The sequence below is a fragment of the Ovis aries genome, chromosome 3 (assembly GCF_016772045.2).
Source record: "Ovis aries strain OAR_USU_Benz2616 breed Rambouillet chromosome 3, ARS-UI_Ramb_v3.0, whole genome shotgun sequence".
NCBI classification, from domain to species: domain Eukaryota; kingdom Metazoa; phylum Chordata; class Mammalia; order Artiodactyla; family Bovidae; genus Ovis; species Ovis aries.
The window spans coordinates 170,738,783-170,755,401 of NC_056056.1; the positions used below are offsets into that span (position 1 = coordinate 170,738,783).

The 16,619-nt window shown below is 39.7% G+C and overlaps 1 protein-coding gene and 1 long non-coding RNA gene across 2 annotated transcripts in view; one reads left to right on the top strand and one right to left on the bottom strand.

The window, feature by feature from the left end:
* Nucleotides 1–248: 248 nt before the first annotated feature.
* Nucleotides 249–7,074, bottom strand: LOC121818959 (uncharacterized). The gene is made up of 3 exons (XR_006059027.2): nt 6,913–7,074; nt 4,632–4,733; nt 249–375 (listed from the first exon to the last, which is right to left on the bottom strand). It is a non-coding gene; the product is annotated as an uncharacterized LOC121818959 (long non-coding RNA).
* Nucleotides 7,075–9,713: 2,639 nt separating this feature from the next.
* The window catches only part of UTP20 (UTP20 small subunit processome component), an 87,538-nt gene continuing 80,632 nt past the window's right edge, over nt 9,714–16,619 (top strand). The window contains exons 1-8 of the mRNA XM_012174896.4: nt 9,714–9,930; nt 10,762–10,842; nt 12,712–12,778; nt 12,891–13,023; nt 13,483–13,671; nt 14,518–14,599; nt 15,226–15,363; nt 15,839–15,994. Of these exons, the coding sequence (XP_012030286.3) occupies nt 9,886–9,930; nt 10,762–10,842; nt 12,712–12,778; nt 12,891–13,023; nt 13,483–13,671; nt 14,518–14,599; nt 15,226–15,363; nt 15,839–15,994 (891 nt within the window). The 5' untranslated portion in view covers nt 9,714–9,885. The remainder of the gene's footprint in view (nt 9,931–10,761; nt 10,843–12,711; nt 12,779–12,890; nt 13,024–13,482; nt 13,672–14,517; nt 14,600–15,225; nt 15,364–15,838; nt 15,995–16,619) is intronic.

Here is a 16,619-nt window from a genome sequence, read left to right on the forward strand (position 1 = left end):
AAGTTGCTCAGTCATCTCCGACTCTTTGCGACTCCATGGACTATGCAGTCTATGGAATTCTCCAGGCCAGAATACTGGAGTGGGTAGCCATTTCCTTCTCCAGGGGATCTTCCCAACCAGGGATTGAACCCAGGTCTCCTACATTGCAGGTGGATTCTTTACCAGCTGAGCCACCAGGGAAGACCAAGAATACTGGAGTAAGTAGCCCGACAGGTCTTCCTGACCCAGAAATGAGATCTAAACCCAAAGTGGCTTATGTTAGTTTACTTCCTTCTTGTGTAATAGTCAGTAATTGAGCACTCTAAATCTGGGTGCTCTGTCATCTTCCATAGTTGGCTTCCAAGGATGATCCAGTCAGTGTCATCTCCTAGCCAGCTGGAAGGAGAAAGAGAGGATATGAGGAAAGTGGCTTTATCCTTCAGTTAATGACCTGAAAGTTACACAAAACACTTCCACTCATACCCCACTGAACTGAACTTGGTCACAGCACTATATATCCAGGTGCAAAATGAAGGCAGGGGAAATGCAGACTGTAATGCCATGGCCATGTTATCAGTTAAAAGCTGAGCTAAGGGTTCTTTTTCTAAAAAATGAAAAGGGGAATGAATTCTGTGGAATAGTTAAAAGTTTCTGCCATACTCTCCACTTGGTATATTCATCTCCATAGAATGTATTGCCATCTGATGATCTACTATAGATTAACATCATTTACATATTTATTTTTTATTTCCCCGCACTGGAACACGAGCCCCACAAAGACAGGGAATTCATCTGTTTACTGTTGTCTCTTAAGCCTTTAAATCAGTTTCTGACATATAGCCGGCACTCAATAGAAATTCATCGAGTATGTAAATAGACTTTTTTCCCTATCTGGCATTCTGAGTCACTTGCTTCTCTTTCACTCTGAATCACACATCCAGATTTTCTTGGTTTCCAGTGTTAATGAGATTCTGATCCAACTTCCTCTTGGAGCTCCCAGGATTCAAGAGCAGGATGTTGTCTTTCCAGATCCCATCTCAAGTAGTCATGATGTTCTCCAAAGAACTCTGGGTTTACAAGAAGGAGTTAGGAGGAGATGCAACTTTTTTTAAGTTAATTGTCTTTATTTTGGAGCAGCTTTAAGTTTACAGAAAACTTGAACAGAAAGCTAGAGAACTCCGGTATGCCAACTTTCCCTTCCCGAACAATTTCCCCCATTTTTTGTTTTATTTTTATTTATTTATTTATTTGGCTACACTGGCTTATTTTCAGGCATGCAAAATCTTTGGTTTTTGTTGCAGCATGCAGGTTCTTTTTCTTTTTTAATTGTGGCACGTGGTATTTTTTATAAATAGCGGCAGCATGCAAACTCTTAGTTGCAATATGTGGGATCTAGTTCCCTGACCAGGGATCAAACCTGGGCCTCCTGCACTGGCAGTGCAGAGTCTTAGCTACTGGACCACCAGGGAAGTCTGTCCCTGAGTATTAATTGCATTGCATTACTCAACATTCAGAAAACTAAGATCATGGCATCTGGTCCCATCACTTCATGGGAAATAGACGGGGAAACAGTGGAAACTGTCAGACTATTTTGGGGGGCTCCAAAATCACTGCAGATGGTGACTGCAGCCATGAAATTAAAAGACGCTTACTCCTTGGAAGGAAAGTTATGACCAACCTAGATAGCATATTCAAAAGCAGAGACATTACTTTGCCAACAAAGGTCTGTCTAGTCAAGGCTATGGTTTTTCCAGTAGTCATGTATGGATGTGAGAGTTGGACTGTGAAGAAAGCTGAGCGCCAAAGAACTGATGCTTTTGAACTGTGGTGTTGGAGAAGACTCTTGCGAGTCCCTTGGACTGCAAGGAGATCCAACCAATCCATTCAAAATGAGATCAGTCCTGGGTGTTCTTTGGAAGGAATGATGCTAAAGCTGAAACTCCAGTACTTTGGCCACCTCATGCAAAGAATTGACTCATTGGAAAAGACTCTGATGCTGGGAGGGATTGGGGGCAGGAGGAGAAGGGGACAACAGAGAATGAGACGGCTGGATGGCATCACCGACTTGATGGACATGAGCTTGAGTGGGAGTTGGTGATGGACAGGGAGGCCTGGCATGCTGCAATTCATTGGGTTGCAAAGAGTCAGACATGACTGAGCAACTGGACTGAACTGAACTGAACTAACTGTGGCATGCTTGTTACAATGGATGAGCCAAGACTGATATATTGTTACTAACGAAAGTGTATTTAACTGAGGGTTCACTCTTTGTGTTCTACTGTTCTGTGAGTACTCTTAAATGCATAAGGTCATGTATCCACCATTATGGTATGATACAGAATAGATTCACTGCCCTAAACCCCACTATGCTTCACCTATTTACCCTCTCCTCCCAGCCCCTGGCAACCACCAATCTTTTTATTATTTTTATAATTTTGCCTTTTCCAGAATGTCATGAAGTTGGAGTCACACAGTATGCAGCTTTTCAAATGGGTTTTTTAAACTTAGCAATATGTATTTAAGCTTCTTTCATTTTTTTTGAAACCAGATAGCTCATTTTTTTAATTGAATTTTTATTTTATATTGGGGTATAGTTGATTCACAATGTTATTTTCAGGTGTATAGCAAAGTGCTTCAGTCATATATATACATATATCCATTCTTTTTCAGATTCATTTCATCAATGAACAATGAGGATGTACCATAGTTTGTTCAAACATTCACCTATTGAAGGACATCGTGAACGTGTCCAAATTTTGGCAATTATGAGTAAAGCTGTTATAAACATCCATATGCAGGTTTCTGTGTGGACATAAATTTCCAATTCATTTAGATAAATACCTAGGAGAGTGACAGGTGGATCATATGATAAGCCTATGTTTAGCTTTACAAAAAACAGGTAACTGTCTTCCAAAGTGGCTGTACCATTGTGTATTCCCACCATCAATGAATGAGAGTTTGTGTTGCTCCTCCCCAGGATTTAGTGTTGCCAATATTTTAGAGCAGTAGTCCCCAACCTTTTGGGCACCAGGGACTGGTTTCGTGGAAGACAACCACTCACTTCCTGTTGTGTGGCCCCATTCCTAACAGGCTACAGACTGGTACTGGTCTGTGGTATGGAGGCTGGAGACCTCTATTTTACAGTTTAGTCAATCTAACACCTAGGCAACTGTCTAATGACTTATGATGTTGAACATCTTTCATTCACTTATTTTCTATCTGTATAACTTCTTTGGTGAGGTGTCTGTTCACATCTTTTACCCATTTTTAAACTCAGTTCATTTCTGAATTATAAGAGTTCTCTGCACATTTTGGACACACATCTTTTATCCAGATATATGTTTTAAAAATATTTTTCAGATATTTTACCAGCTATATGTTTATAAAATAAAAATATTTTACTTTTAAAAATAAAGTTTGTGACTTGCCTTTCCATTCTCTTAAGATGTATTTTTAAATGTATCTTTAAAGTATTCTATCACCCAGATCAAAGAGTGGTACATAAGAAACTGAGATGCATCTCCTCTATCTCTACCACTAAATTAACTGAAAATGTACCATTGTAAACATGTAAGAAGTTTAAGGAGAAACTCTAATAATTATTTGACCTCAATGGAACTTTCAAAGCACATATGTACACATTACTTCTTTCAGAGCAGCATTAATTTTACAAAGTCACACAGCTGAGTGAACCTCCCAGGATTAGAAACCAGGTTTTATGACTCCTGGTCTGATATTCTTTCCAGTCTATCACTGATTCCTATTTTTCAAGATTTTGTCTTTGATTTTTTTTTTTTTGACTCTGACTCACCATATAAACATTTGCATTGAGAGGAAGGCTTAAGTTTCTAGTCTTATTTATCAGCAACATTAAAAGTTTAAATCAGATGTGTTAAGTGTGATGCTTTTGAACTGTGGTGTTGGAGAAGACTCTTGAGAGTCCCTTGGACTGCAAGGAGATCCAACCAGTCCATTCTGAAGGAGATCAGCCCTGGGTGTTCTTTGGAAGGAACGATGCTAAAGCTGAAACTCCAGTACTGTGGCCACCTCATGCAAAGAACTGACTCATTGGAAAAGACTTTGATGCTGGGAGGGATTGGGGGCAGGAGAAGAAGGGGACGACAGAGGATGAGATGGCTGGATGACATCACGGACTCGATGGACATGAGTCTGAGTGAACTCCGGGAGGTGGTGATGGACAGGGAGGCTTGGCGTGCTGCGATTCATGGGGTCGCAAAGAGTCAGACACGACTGAGCGACTGAACTAAACTGAACTGAACTGGGTGAAAGTGACAGAACCCAATTAAAATTGACTTAAGCACACAATGAGGGAATCTATGAACTAGGGCAACTGAAAAGACCAAGAACTGGATAGAGGGATCCATTGGCTCATCTTAATCTCCTTCCCTCCTTCACCCCTTCTCCCTGTCTCTGTCTCTGTCTCTGTCTCTGCTCTGTCTCTCTCTCTCTCTCATTTACTTTGCACAGAATTCATTCTCAGGTGGACTTCTCCATGAAGTCACACAATGGCCACCAACAGCTTAAGGCTACTATCATCTTGCAAAATCCAAGAAAAAGAAGCACCTCTTTCCCAACAGCTCTAATGAAACTTCCAGATAGGGCCCTTGGTCCAGTTTAGGACACATACTCACCTCTGAACCAGTTAGTTGGTCAAAGAAATACTTCTTAGGACACAGGCCCTCCTAGGTGTCTAATCTGAACTTCAGATACTGAGAATGAGGGAAGAGTGAGTCCTGAAAGGAAAATCAGGATGTTGTTTCCAGAAGAAGAAAGAACACACACTGTCAAGAAATCTACAAATGTCCACCATGATATCCATGCATTTATTTCTTTAAGTCTGTCCCTCCTAGTTCACACTCTTAAGACGCGGGGCAGCACTGCTATATTTAAAATATAAAACAAGAACCTACTGTATAGTACAGGGAACTCTACTCAGTACCACACAACAAGGTAAATGGTAAAAGAATTCGAAAAAGAATAGACACATGTATAGGTATAGCTCAATCACTCTGCTGTACGGAAAGTAACACAGCATTGTTACTCAACTATATTCCAATATAAAGTAAAAAGTTAAAAAAAAATGGGACAGTAAAAAAAAAAAAAAACACTGTAAGACCCAAATTCAAATCCTTCCACTGCTTAGAAGTCCTCTGAGCTTCAGATCCCTTATCTTTAAAGTGAGGATAATACAACCTACCATGGTGATATGGATAGGAGAATAAAATGATGACAATAGCAAATACTTAATAAAAATATCTCATCCCCAGTTTCTGATTCCACAGGTTTGAGGTGAAGCCTCAGAATTCACACCTAACGAGTTCCCATACAGAGTTGATGTTGCTGGTTGGGGACCACAATTTGATAACCAAAGTATTAGGTTACTGACTCTTCAGAACAACTCCATGAGGGGCACTAGTATTACCCTTAATTTGTGGATGAGTTAAACTGAGGTTCATGTAGCTAGGCAAACTCCTTGTGCTTTTGTAATCCCTGGGCTTTAAATTAGAGGGCACTGAGGAAACAAAGATTAAAGAGCAAAATTGCCAAGACTTCCCAATCAAGCTTATGAAGGAAGAAATGAAAGAATTTGTCTAAATGAACTGTCTGGAAGGGATGGGGCAGGCAGAACCATTGTCGTAAAAGGGAACAGAGGATGGCATTGGGTATTGAAGACTGACATAGAGGGCAATAGCTGGGGGAAAGCAGATTCCCAAGTAAACAGTGGTGCTTTTCAGGACTGCTTTGGATATTCCATAGAACCTAAGAAACAGTTTTGGAAGAAATATTAAAAATCCTGTGACACAAACCATGTTCAATGTAGGAAGTTACATTACTCTTCAGTTTGTCAGGGTTAAACAAAATGCACACTTTGTTAATTCAACAAACACTCATTAACCTCAAGTTCAGGGGATGCACTAGTGATACAAAGTTGAAAAAGTACATGGTTTCTGTCCTTAAGGAACTTGTCAAGTAGAAGATAGTAGACCATTTATCCATTCAGTAAACATTTATTCCATCCTCTGTGCCAATACAATTCCTTTTAAAAATGGTATCATTATTAATGTCACTTCTTTTTAATAGGTCAGGAAGTTGGGTCTCAGGTAGGTTAGGTAACTTGTGAAAGGTTGTGCAGTTATGGTACTTTTCATCCATTAGCTTCTTAACTCTGTACAACACTCCCTATGAAGTATGTACTTTTTGTTAGCTCCATTTTACATAGAAGGAATTGATGCTCAGAGAGGGTAACTTTCCCCCAAACCACACCAGGAATAAATGGCAGAGCTAGGATTCAACGAAATCCAGGTAAACTGGTTCTAGCATCTATGCTCTTAAACACTATGGTGTATTAATAAACAGTTCAACCAGAGCTGCTAATATGTAAGGATGATATAAGGAGTAATAATGCAATATACAACTTGCAAGTGTCAGCTTTTTGATTTTCATGTTTCTCTCTACTCCTTATTGTCCCATTAACTTCATTTTAAAAACTAAATAAGAGAAGGAAAAGGACACAATTATCTGGGGATAATTTTAAGAATAGGTTGGGAACATTGCTTAAAGTATGGGCTTTTACCCTCAGGTAACTGCAGACTTCTCTTTGAAATCATCTATGCATTTTAGTGTGAATGAGCTTATTAGCATTTTTCTGAAGAGAAAATCTACAACTTTCTTAGACTTCCTTAAAGAATCTGTGATCCAGCAAAGTGAACAACCACCTACAGAAAAAAAAGTCAATTAGCCTACTGGAAGCCAGCCAAACACTGGGTGCTTCTATATTTTATTATTAAAAAGTAAAACTCAATAGCACAGGAAACTCTACTCAATACTCTGTAATTGACTATCAAGGTGAAGGTGCAGGTGAAGTCGCTCAGTTGTGTCCGACTCTTTTCAACCCCATGGACTGTAGCTTACCAGGCTTCTCCATCCATGGGATTCTCCAGGCAAGAATATTGGAGTGGGTTACCATTTCCTTCTCCAGGGGATCTTCCCCACTCAGGGATCGAACCCGGGTCTCCCACATTGGAGGCAGACGCTTTAACCTCTGAGCCACTAGGGGAGTAATTGACTATAGAGGGAAAGAATTTTAAAAAGAGTGAGTATATATAGGACTGATTCACTTTGTTACTCACCTGAAACTAATGCAACATTGTAAATCAAGTATACGCCTATAAAAACTTTTTTTTTAAGTCTCATACATGTTATGGAGACATTAAAAATTATTTTTTACAACCCTGTGACAACATGGGAAAACATGTAATACCAATAACAATATAAAAGTACAATATCGACTTTATTTCTTCACCATACATATTTCGCTCACTTCCTTTCCTTCCTTTCCTCCACACTGGACAGCACTTCTCAAAGTCACCAGTGACCATAACCTTGTCAGATCCAGCAGCTACTTCTCTCTCCTGTTTTCACTACAGTGGGTGACTGGCTCTGCTTCTAGGCCAGGACTAGTCTGTTTCTGTCAATGACTCTCTTTCCTGTCACGCTTCTGGCTGCTGCGAAATGTTGGAGCATTCTATTGCTCAACTTGGGTTCTCTTCTCTTCTTCCTTCTCCTTTACATCACTCTCTCCCTAAATCATCTTATTCAGTTCCATGGTTTTCAACAACTTCACACTTTCAGTTAAGTGTATTTAAGTCACACCTCCAGCCCTGACCTCTACACTGAGCATTCAGTTCAGTTCAGTCGCTCAGTCGTGTCCAACTCTTTGCGACTCCATGAATTGCAGCACACCAGGCCTCCCTGTCCATCACCAACTCCCAGAGTTCACTCAAACTCATGTCCATGGAGTCGGTGATGCCATCCAGCCATCTCATTCTCTGTCATCCCCTTCTCCTCTTGCCCTCAATCCCTCCCAGCATCAAGTCTTTTCCAACGAGTCAATTCTTTGCATGAGGTGGCCAAAGTACTGGAGTTTCAGCTTTAGCATCATTCCTTCCAAAGAACACCCAGGACTGATCTCATTTTGAAAGGACTGGTTGGATCTCCTTGCAGTCCAAGGGACTCTCAAGAGTCTTCTCCAACACCACAGTTCAAAAGCATCAATGCTTCGGCACTTAGCTTTCTTCACAGTCCAACTCTCACATCCATACATGACTAAGCAGGAATATATTCAGTTTGTCTACTGAATATCTCTCCTTGGGTATTTACGATGTAAGCACACCAGAATAAACATTTCCAAACAAAATTATTATTAATAGTAATATTATTCAGTTCAGCTCAGTCGTGTCTGACTCTTTGCTACCCCATGGATTCCAGCACACCAGGCTCCCCTGTCCATTACCAACTCCCCTGTCCACTACCAACTTCCTGAGCTTGCTCAAAGGTATGTCCACCCAGTAGGCATGCTATCCAACCATCTCATCCTCTGCTGTTCCCTTCTCCTCCTGCCTTCAATCTTTCCCAGAATCAGGGTCTTTTCTGAGTCAGTTCTTTGCATCAGGTGGCCAGAGTATCTAAGCTTCAGCTCCAATGAATATTCAGGGTTGATTTCCTTTAGGATTGACTGTTTTGAGCTCCTTGCAATCCAAGGGACTCTCAAGAGTCTTCTCCAACACTGCAGTTCAAATAGAACAGAGCACCGGCCATAGCAGACTCTCCAGAAATATTGAATGAAGTGAAAAAACCTCTCTCTCTCTCTCTCTCTCTCTCTCTCTCTCTCACACACACACACACACACACACACACACACGTTCATATAATTATGTTTAACAACAGGACATAAAACTGGTAAGAAAATAACAAAAAGCTAATTGGTTGTGCATGAAACCATGAGTTACTGTGCGATGTGTGTGTGCTAAGTCGCTTCAGTTCTGTCCAACTCTTTGCGACCCTACAGACTAGTAGCCCTCCAGACTTCTCTGTGGGAGAAGGCAGTGGCACCCCACTCCAATACTCTTGCCTGGAAACTTCCATGGACGGAGGAGCCCGGTGGGCTGCGGTCCAGGGGATCGCGAGGAGTCAGACATGACTCAGCGACTTCACTTTCACTTTTCACTTTCATGCATTGGAGAAGGAAATGGCAACCCACTCCAGTGTTCTTGCCTGGAAAATCCCAGGGACAGGGGGAGCCTGGTGGGCTGCTGTCTCTGGGGTCGCACAGAGTCGGACACGACTGAAGCGACTTAGCAGTAGCAGCAGACTTCTCTGTCCATCGCATTCTTCAGGCAAGAATACTGGAGTAGGTTGCCATACCCTTCTCCAGGCGATCTTGCCAACCCAGGGATTGAACCCGCGTCTCTTACATCTCCTGCGTTGGCAGGCAGGTTAAGAGTATCAGACTTTGAAGCTGAGTGACCTCTGCCAGACTGCCACTTATCGGTTGCTAATCCTTGCTTTCTTCGTAGGCCGAAGAGACTTAAAAATATGTACCTCATTTCGAATCATCACGGGGTCGCGAGGAGTCGGACGCGACTGAGCGACTGAACTGAACTGAACGGTCACAATGCGCTTTACTGTGAAACCATGAAGGTGAAGAACTTTGCTTGGTGTAGGGCACATAGTGAGGGTTAGTGATGGTCAGCTGTTAATGACGACGGCCGTGTTTTCTTTTACGATAAAAACGCACATTTCTCTTATAAACCTTCGCTCAAGACAGCTGATAAACTTCCACACCCACCTATTCACTTAGACGCTCCGCCCTTCCCAGAAGGCTCTGGGGACTGGCGCTCCTGCTCCGTCCGCTACTTCCGTTCACGTGATCCACCTAGGCTCCTCCCCGTTTCCAACATGGCGGCTCCCAGTAACTCCAGCCGCACGTGAGCTAGTCTAATTACGTGGGAGTGCAAGTGTGTGAACCAGTTTTCTTTCTCTACAGCCTGTAGCATCCCTTCGACCCTTCCCGAGATCTTCGCGGGCCGCTGCCCCTCTGCAGCCATGAAGCCAAAGCCGGTTTCCCACAAGACCGAGAACACGTACCGGGTGAGCGAGGGAACTTGCCGGTGGGCCTGATTCTGAGCGGGATTCTAGGAGTACCGTGCTCCGGCCCGAGCGGGAGTCTCTTGTCCGGAGGCTCTGGCAAACGAGTTTTCCTCTCTCCTAGCGTAATAAATAATGGGATGGGGAAGGAAGCCGGAACTCCAGACAACCAATTCAGTATCACAGACTAACCGGTTAGGAATTTTTTTTTTTTTTTTTTTTTTTTTTGCTCTTTTGTCGTTGAAAATCGAATTGGGGAGGCGGGTCGGTAGAGGAGGTAAGTGACTTACAGCTTCTGGCTGATAACAGCCCTTTCTGTTTGTTTCTAGAGGGTTTCTTTGTTACTCCACAACCGTAGGTCTGTGTATATTTAAAAATACAGTTGGTGAAACGACTTCGCCAGATTCTGTGCTTGCAGTAGGGTATGAATGAAACCTAGCAGTAGGTCTAGCGAGGCCACATTGTTGTCTTTTAACACAGTTTAGCATGGGAATTTGATTTTAAACATTTTGCAGATATAGAAATATTTCATTTTCTTCCTATAGTAGTGCAGTGCGTTTGTTTAAAGTTGTCTTTTGTGATTCATCAGTGATGTCTACTTCTAGTTGTAACACTCAGTTATACATTTTATGATTGATTGAAAATACAAGTCTGAAATTGAAAGTAAAGCTTATCATCCTTTCTAATGATAGAACATGAGGTGGCATATGGAAGCTTTAAACTTTATACTTTCACAAGGAAATTGTCAACATGATTATATAGCACTAAAACAGATATTCAAGATGTGAAACGTATAAAATGATAATGTGTTTTAAATATACTCCTCTCCTTCAGTTTCTTACATTTGCTGAGCGACTGGGGAATGTGAATATCGACATTATTCACCGGATTGATAGAACTGCAAGCTATGACGAGGTAAGAGAATGTTAAATTAGCTGATCTTCAAGTACTCATAGTTGGTTTTTCAGTCTGAGATGTGAATTATTTCTCAAGCCATTCTTTTATGAACCTGAAATGCATTAGACCTCTGCTGTCTCAAACAGTAGCCACACTTGACAGATTAGTAGATAGAATTAAATAAAAAATTCTAGTAGCTATATGTGGCCAGTTGCTACCATGTTGGCCAAATGCAGATATGGAACATTTTCATCATTGCAAAAGTTCTGATGGATGATGTTAGAAAATTGACTGGATTCTCAGGTGGCCTCTGACTCCAGTCTCTTCCTTCCCTTGTGCATTCTGAGCCCTGCTGCAGATCTGTATTCCTGAAAGTACAGTTTTAAAGAGATTCTGAGCAAGTTACTTTACTGGGGCTTAGTTTCCTCCTTTATTTAAAAAAAGGGGGGCTTGACCATATAACTTTTTCCATTTCTGACCATGCTATAATTCAGCCATAACTCTATTCAAAAATCCCTGCATCATTTCTCTGCCATAATTTTTATAACATGCATCAACTTGGGATTCAACCTCAGTTTTTACAGCTTTTCACTTGACTCTAGTCAGGCTCTGCTCACTGTCACTTTGAATGTCTTGTCTGTAATATGTGAATTCAGCTAAGTGATGTTATCTAGGTAGGCACATAATCCTTTGGGAGCTCACAGTGAAGGGAGCCTAACCAAGATTCTTTAGGGGTGTAAAGTGAGGTGTCAAAAAAGATTAAGTAGACAAGTGTTACATGAATTGAGTCTTGTTTCTGCGGGTTTTAGCATGGCAAAGAAAGCAGGAAAGGCTGATTCAGGCTGAGGAAGAAACCTTTATAAAGGAATAGAGGCTAAGGAGAGCGTGTCACATTCAAGAACCTGCAGAGCATTTTGGTATGCTTATAATTGGATGTGGGATGTTTGTGTTGATGGTAACTGAATGGGTGAAAGGGGTAGCTGGTGGAAGATAATGCTGAAGGGATAATTAAGGACCATGAAAACCTTCATATCCAGCTAAGTTTGAATTTATCCTGAAACTATGGGAAATCATTCTAGGATTATAAGGCAGGGGAGTGTGTGACATGATCCAAGTGTAAGTTTTAGATCTCTTTGGCTTTAATGTGGAGGAAAGAGCACAACTGGAGTCAGGGCAACCATTTTTGATGATTTGGTAGTCATCTAAGTAAGAACTTTAGTTTCATATAAATACGTGCAAACACTTAAAGAGGTTTTCTTTTTTTCCTCTTAAGAAAAATTGGTTCCTACCATATTCCTCACTATAAAACCTGCTTTTCTCACTTTGAAAGAATACTGTCAACATCCTTCTAATTCAGTAATAGATATAATTTTTGACACATGGTATATCTTATTATGTGTAGACCATGAGGTATGCCCCCCCCGACAATAAAGCTGAATGAACATCTTTATACTTATAAAATCACAAATTTTATAAGAAAATCTCCAAAAATGGAATCACTGGGTTAAAGGACATACCTGTTTTTAATTTTAATAGAAATGCCAGATTACTTCTCTGTAATAGTGTAGCAGTTCATTTTTCCAAAAGCAGAATGAAAGAACTGTAAGAGTCAACATTTTTCCTGGCTTAAAATTGTGAAAAAAAATAAATTTTTAAAAAAATGTGACTATTGCATATGTTTAAATTTGCTACCAGTATTGTATCCCTGATTGCTTTTTAAGGTGTGTTAGTTAATGCCCTTTTCTAAAAAAAAAAAAAACTAAGGATTTTTTTCAACTCTTGTCTATCATCATTGTCTTAAAATATTAATGTATCTTTATTCTTATTTACCTTGATTATAGTTTTTCTTTGAGTTGTCTGATTGATGGACTGCTTTAATCTTGGCAGGAAGTTGAAACCTACTTTTTTGAGGGTCTGCTGAAGTGGAGAGAATTGAACCTGACGGAACACTTTGGTATTTTCTGTTTTGTTTCTATTTTATTCACCTGTCATTTGCACTGAATATGGTCAAAACAGCTAAAGAGTGGTGTGATGGAAAAGTAGAACTTTTTTTTTCCTCTACCCAGGGAAATTTTACAAAGAGGTTATTGACAAATGCCAGTCATTCAATCAGCTGGTGTACCATCAAAATGAGATAGTTCAGAGTTTGAAGACTCACCTGCAAATCAAGAACAGTTACGCCTATCAGCCCCTTTTGGAGTAAGTAGCATGTTGAGAGAAAGGTGACAACATTTATCTGAATTTTAAGAAAGGTTGCTTTATAGCTACATGTGCTTTAGATCTAGTGTTTGTAATGTAGAAGCAAGAATTTACCTTTGTGGTTGTTGTTAGATTAAAATATTGGTACATTACTGTAAAGCAGAATCTTGAGGATATATACTCTTTTGCTTTCTCTACTTTTATAAGAACCTGATTTTTGACAGCTTTGAAACGATTAACCGTAACTTGTGATAGTGTATCTTCTTGCTCTAGCCTGATTTCTTTGCTCAACTCTTAAAACATGAAAAATTTTATACTTCTTTTGAAACTTAGTTTAGAAGGTTCAATTAACCTTTTCATCATAGGCGATTGGTTATCATTTGTGAACTAGATTCGTAGTGTTCGGTTTTTAATCTTCATGTCTCAGAATCAGTTACCTTCTTTATTTTTTTCATCCAGTTTGGTTGTACAGTTGGCACGAGATCTGCAGACAGACTTCTATCCCCATTTTCAGGATTTTTTTCTGACCATCACCTCAATCCTGGAGACTCAGGACACGGAGTTGTTAGAATGGGCTTTCACCTCTCTGTCATACCTGTACAAGTACCTTTGGAGACTGATGGTGAAAGACATGTCCCATATATACAGGTAACCCTTTTCTCTCATACACATTTTTCTTTTTTTCCTCTTTTTTTTTTTTAGCTTAAAAATTTTATTTTGTATATAATTCAGTGCTATTTAGTAAATTTATAAAGTTATGCAACGATCACCACAATCCAGTTTAAGAATGTTTCCCTCATCTCCAAAAGATTTCTCATGCCCTTCTGCAGTCAGTCCTGCTCCCCATCTGTATCACTTTGAGAGCAAAAGCAATATGCGCTTGTCGAACATAAGATTTCCTCTGTGGAAACAACTGTGTGCTCGAAGCCCCTCAGAAGAGTGATCCTCTTCTACAGTGATAGTTTTTAGTGTTTAAGTTGTGTTAAGTTTTTATCTTTTGGTCAAGGGAGGTTTTTATGTTTTTATTTTTTGGCTACGCTGGCTCTTTGTTGTTGCACACAAGCTTTCTCCAGTTGTGGCAAACAGGCGCTGCTGTCTAGTTTCAGTGTGTGGAGCCCAGGCTGTAGGTGCGTGGGCTTCAGGAGTGGCGGCACAGGGCTCAGTTGCTCCACAGAACGTGGAATCTTCGCGGATCAGAAATCGAGCTCATGTCCCCTACTTTGGCAGGCAGATTCTTTATCCACTACTCCACCAGGGAAGTCCAGGCAGGTTTTACTGATACTGACAAGAGCCAATCCTAGAACTTTTAATGTCTGTTACCGTCAGTCTTCCATTTGACATGTGAGTGTCATGTAATCAAATGAGATTTTAAACTGCTTATGTTATTATACCTTCCTTGCATTCCTTGCATAGTGTTAAGAACATAATTGACATGTACTATTAATGCATCTTTATTAAAATGATTACTTAAACATCTTATTTTCTCATTTATAGCATGTATAGTACACTTCTGGCTCATAAAAAGCTACATATAAGAAATTTTGCTGCTGAAAGCTTTACTTTTTTGATGAGAAAGGTTAGTTTGATAATTATATGTTTATTGCTCATTAATCCTCAAGAATCTGATGAACAGAAGGCAATATCTTTTATAATATGGTTATTATGGACTGACATATATATAAAAATGGAAACCAGTTACTGTTTTGAGGTTATCTCATCATTGTTGTTTTTGCTTACTAATGTGAAATAATTTGGTTGTTTCTTTTATTATTATATGGTGTATATACATTCTCTAATTCACGTCAGTCTGTACATGAGCAGTGAGATTAACAGGGATTTTTATAATAGTTTCCTGTAAGCAACTGGTTGTATAGTGTCATTTGTTTTTGTTTTTATAAGAGTTTTTATAATAAAATCATTGCTATTAAATTTCTTTCATACTCATAAATGATAGAATGTTGCCTTATATAGTTTTTCTTGGTACATACCGTCATATTATACCAATGAATTAATCACTTCTGTGTAACATTAAAAATGTTACTGTACTCTCGCAGTAGTTTGAAATCATTGCAAGTGTCTCTTTTTCAGAATTTTTTTCCTTATTACATTTAAATATAAATCTGTAGAATAGCAAATAGTAATTTTTCTTTTGGATATGTTTATGTTGTAAATGCAGTTTTCCATTTGCATTTTGTGTTTTAGGTTTCTGATAAAAATGCACTTTTCAATTTAATGTTTCTTGATCTTGATGAACATCCAGAAAAAGTAGAAGGCGTTGGACAGTTGCTCTTTGAAATGTGCAAAGGAGTTAGAAATATGTTTCACTCTTGCACAGAGAAGGTAAATAAGCTAGAGGAGTTCCCTGAGTCTTTGTGAAAAGGATTAAAAAGGAAATGGATGAGATATACACAGGTGATTCAGAGAGAGGATTACGTAGAATAAATAGAAAACATTTGGGGAGCATTAGGGCTTTAAAAGCAGTGCTTACCTAGTATAGGCCCTGGGTTATTAGGTATTTCTCATGTAAAAAATCACTGCTCTCTTTTTCATCCTGCATGCTGGAAGGTAAGACAAATTGATCAGTGAGTGAGGGTGATGGTGGGTGGGCAGTTGTATGATAAAATTCGTAATCCTAGTTTTGAAATTGTTTTGGGACACATAGTTAACCACCAAAACTGTCATATCCTTGATTATCCTGAATCAGATTTTAAGATAGCTTGATCAGAATGGAGAATAATCAAGAGTGGAAATAACAGTGTAGTACTTGAGACTAAGAGTGTACACATTCATTTTCATGACTCTTGGATTTCCACAGGCAATAAAGCTAATTTTGCAAAAGCTCGGACCAGTTACAGAAACAGAAGCTCAACTTCCATGGATTTTAGTTGGAGAAACACTCAAAAACATGGTCAAATCCACTGCACTCTATATCTACAAGGAACATTTTGGAATATTCTTTGAATGTTTGCAAGTGAGTTGTGGTTTTTAAGTATTTGTGTGTAACTAGGAGTCCAGGAGTTGATTGCTGTTGTTCTTAGCTCAGTGGATTGCTGCTGGAGATTATATCCTATAATTGTTGTTACCATAATTTTACACACTTCCTAGGATTTTCCTTCCCTCTCCCCCTTGTACTGATATTTTTACTTGCTTTCAGTATCTTGAGAGGCATGCAGTGGAGTGTAGTGGTTAAGAGCACAGGCTTCGGAGCCAGATGGCCTCTTTGCCACTTACTGCTCCTGTGCCTTGGGAAAGTCATTTAAGTGTCTAGTCCTCATTCTTTTCATCTGGTAACTAAGAGTAATAGTATTCTCTACCTGTGAGGATGGTGAGGAAATACTTGTTAAGAACTTGAAACAGTGCACTCAGAAACGTTGTTGGTTATGTCTGTGGCCACACCACCCTGAACTCACCCAATCTCATCTGATCTCAGAAGCTAAGCAGGGTCAGCCCTGGTTAGTACTTGGATGGGAGTAACATTCATGGTTATCATTAGTGACTCCCAGTAAAGGTGTCTTTTTCTTTCAAAGCAAAAGATTGTGAAAATTTGAGTGGCTTCACATAATATTTTCATTAACAGATGAGTTTGATAGTTGATA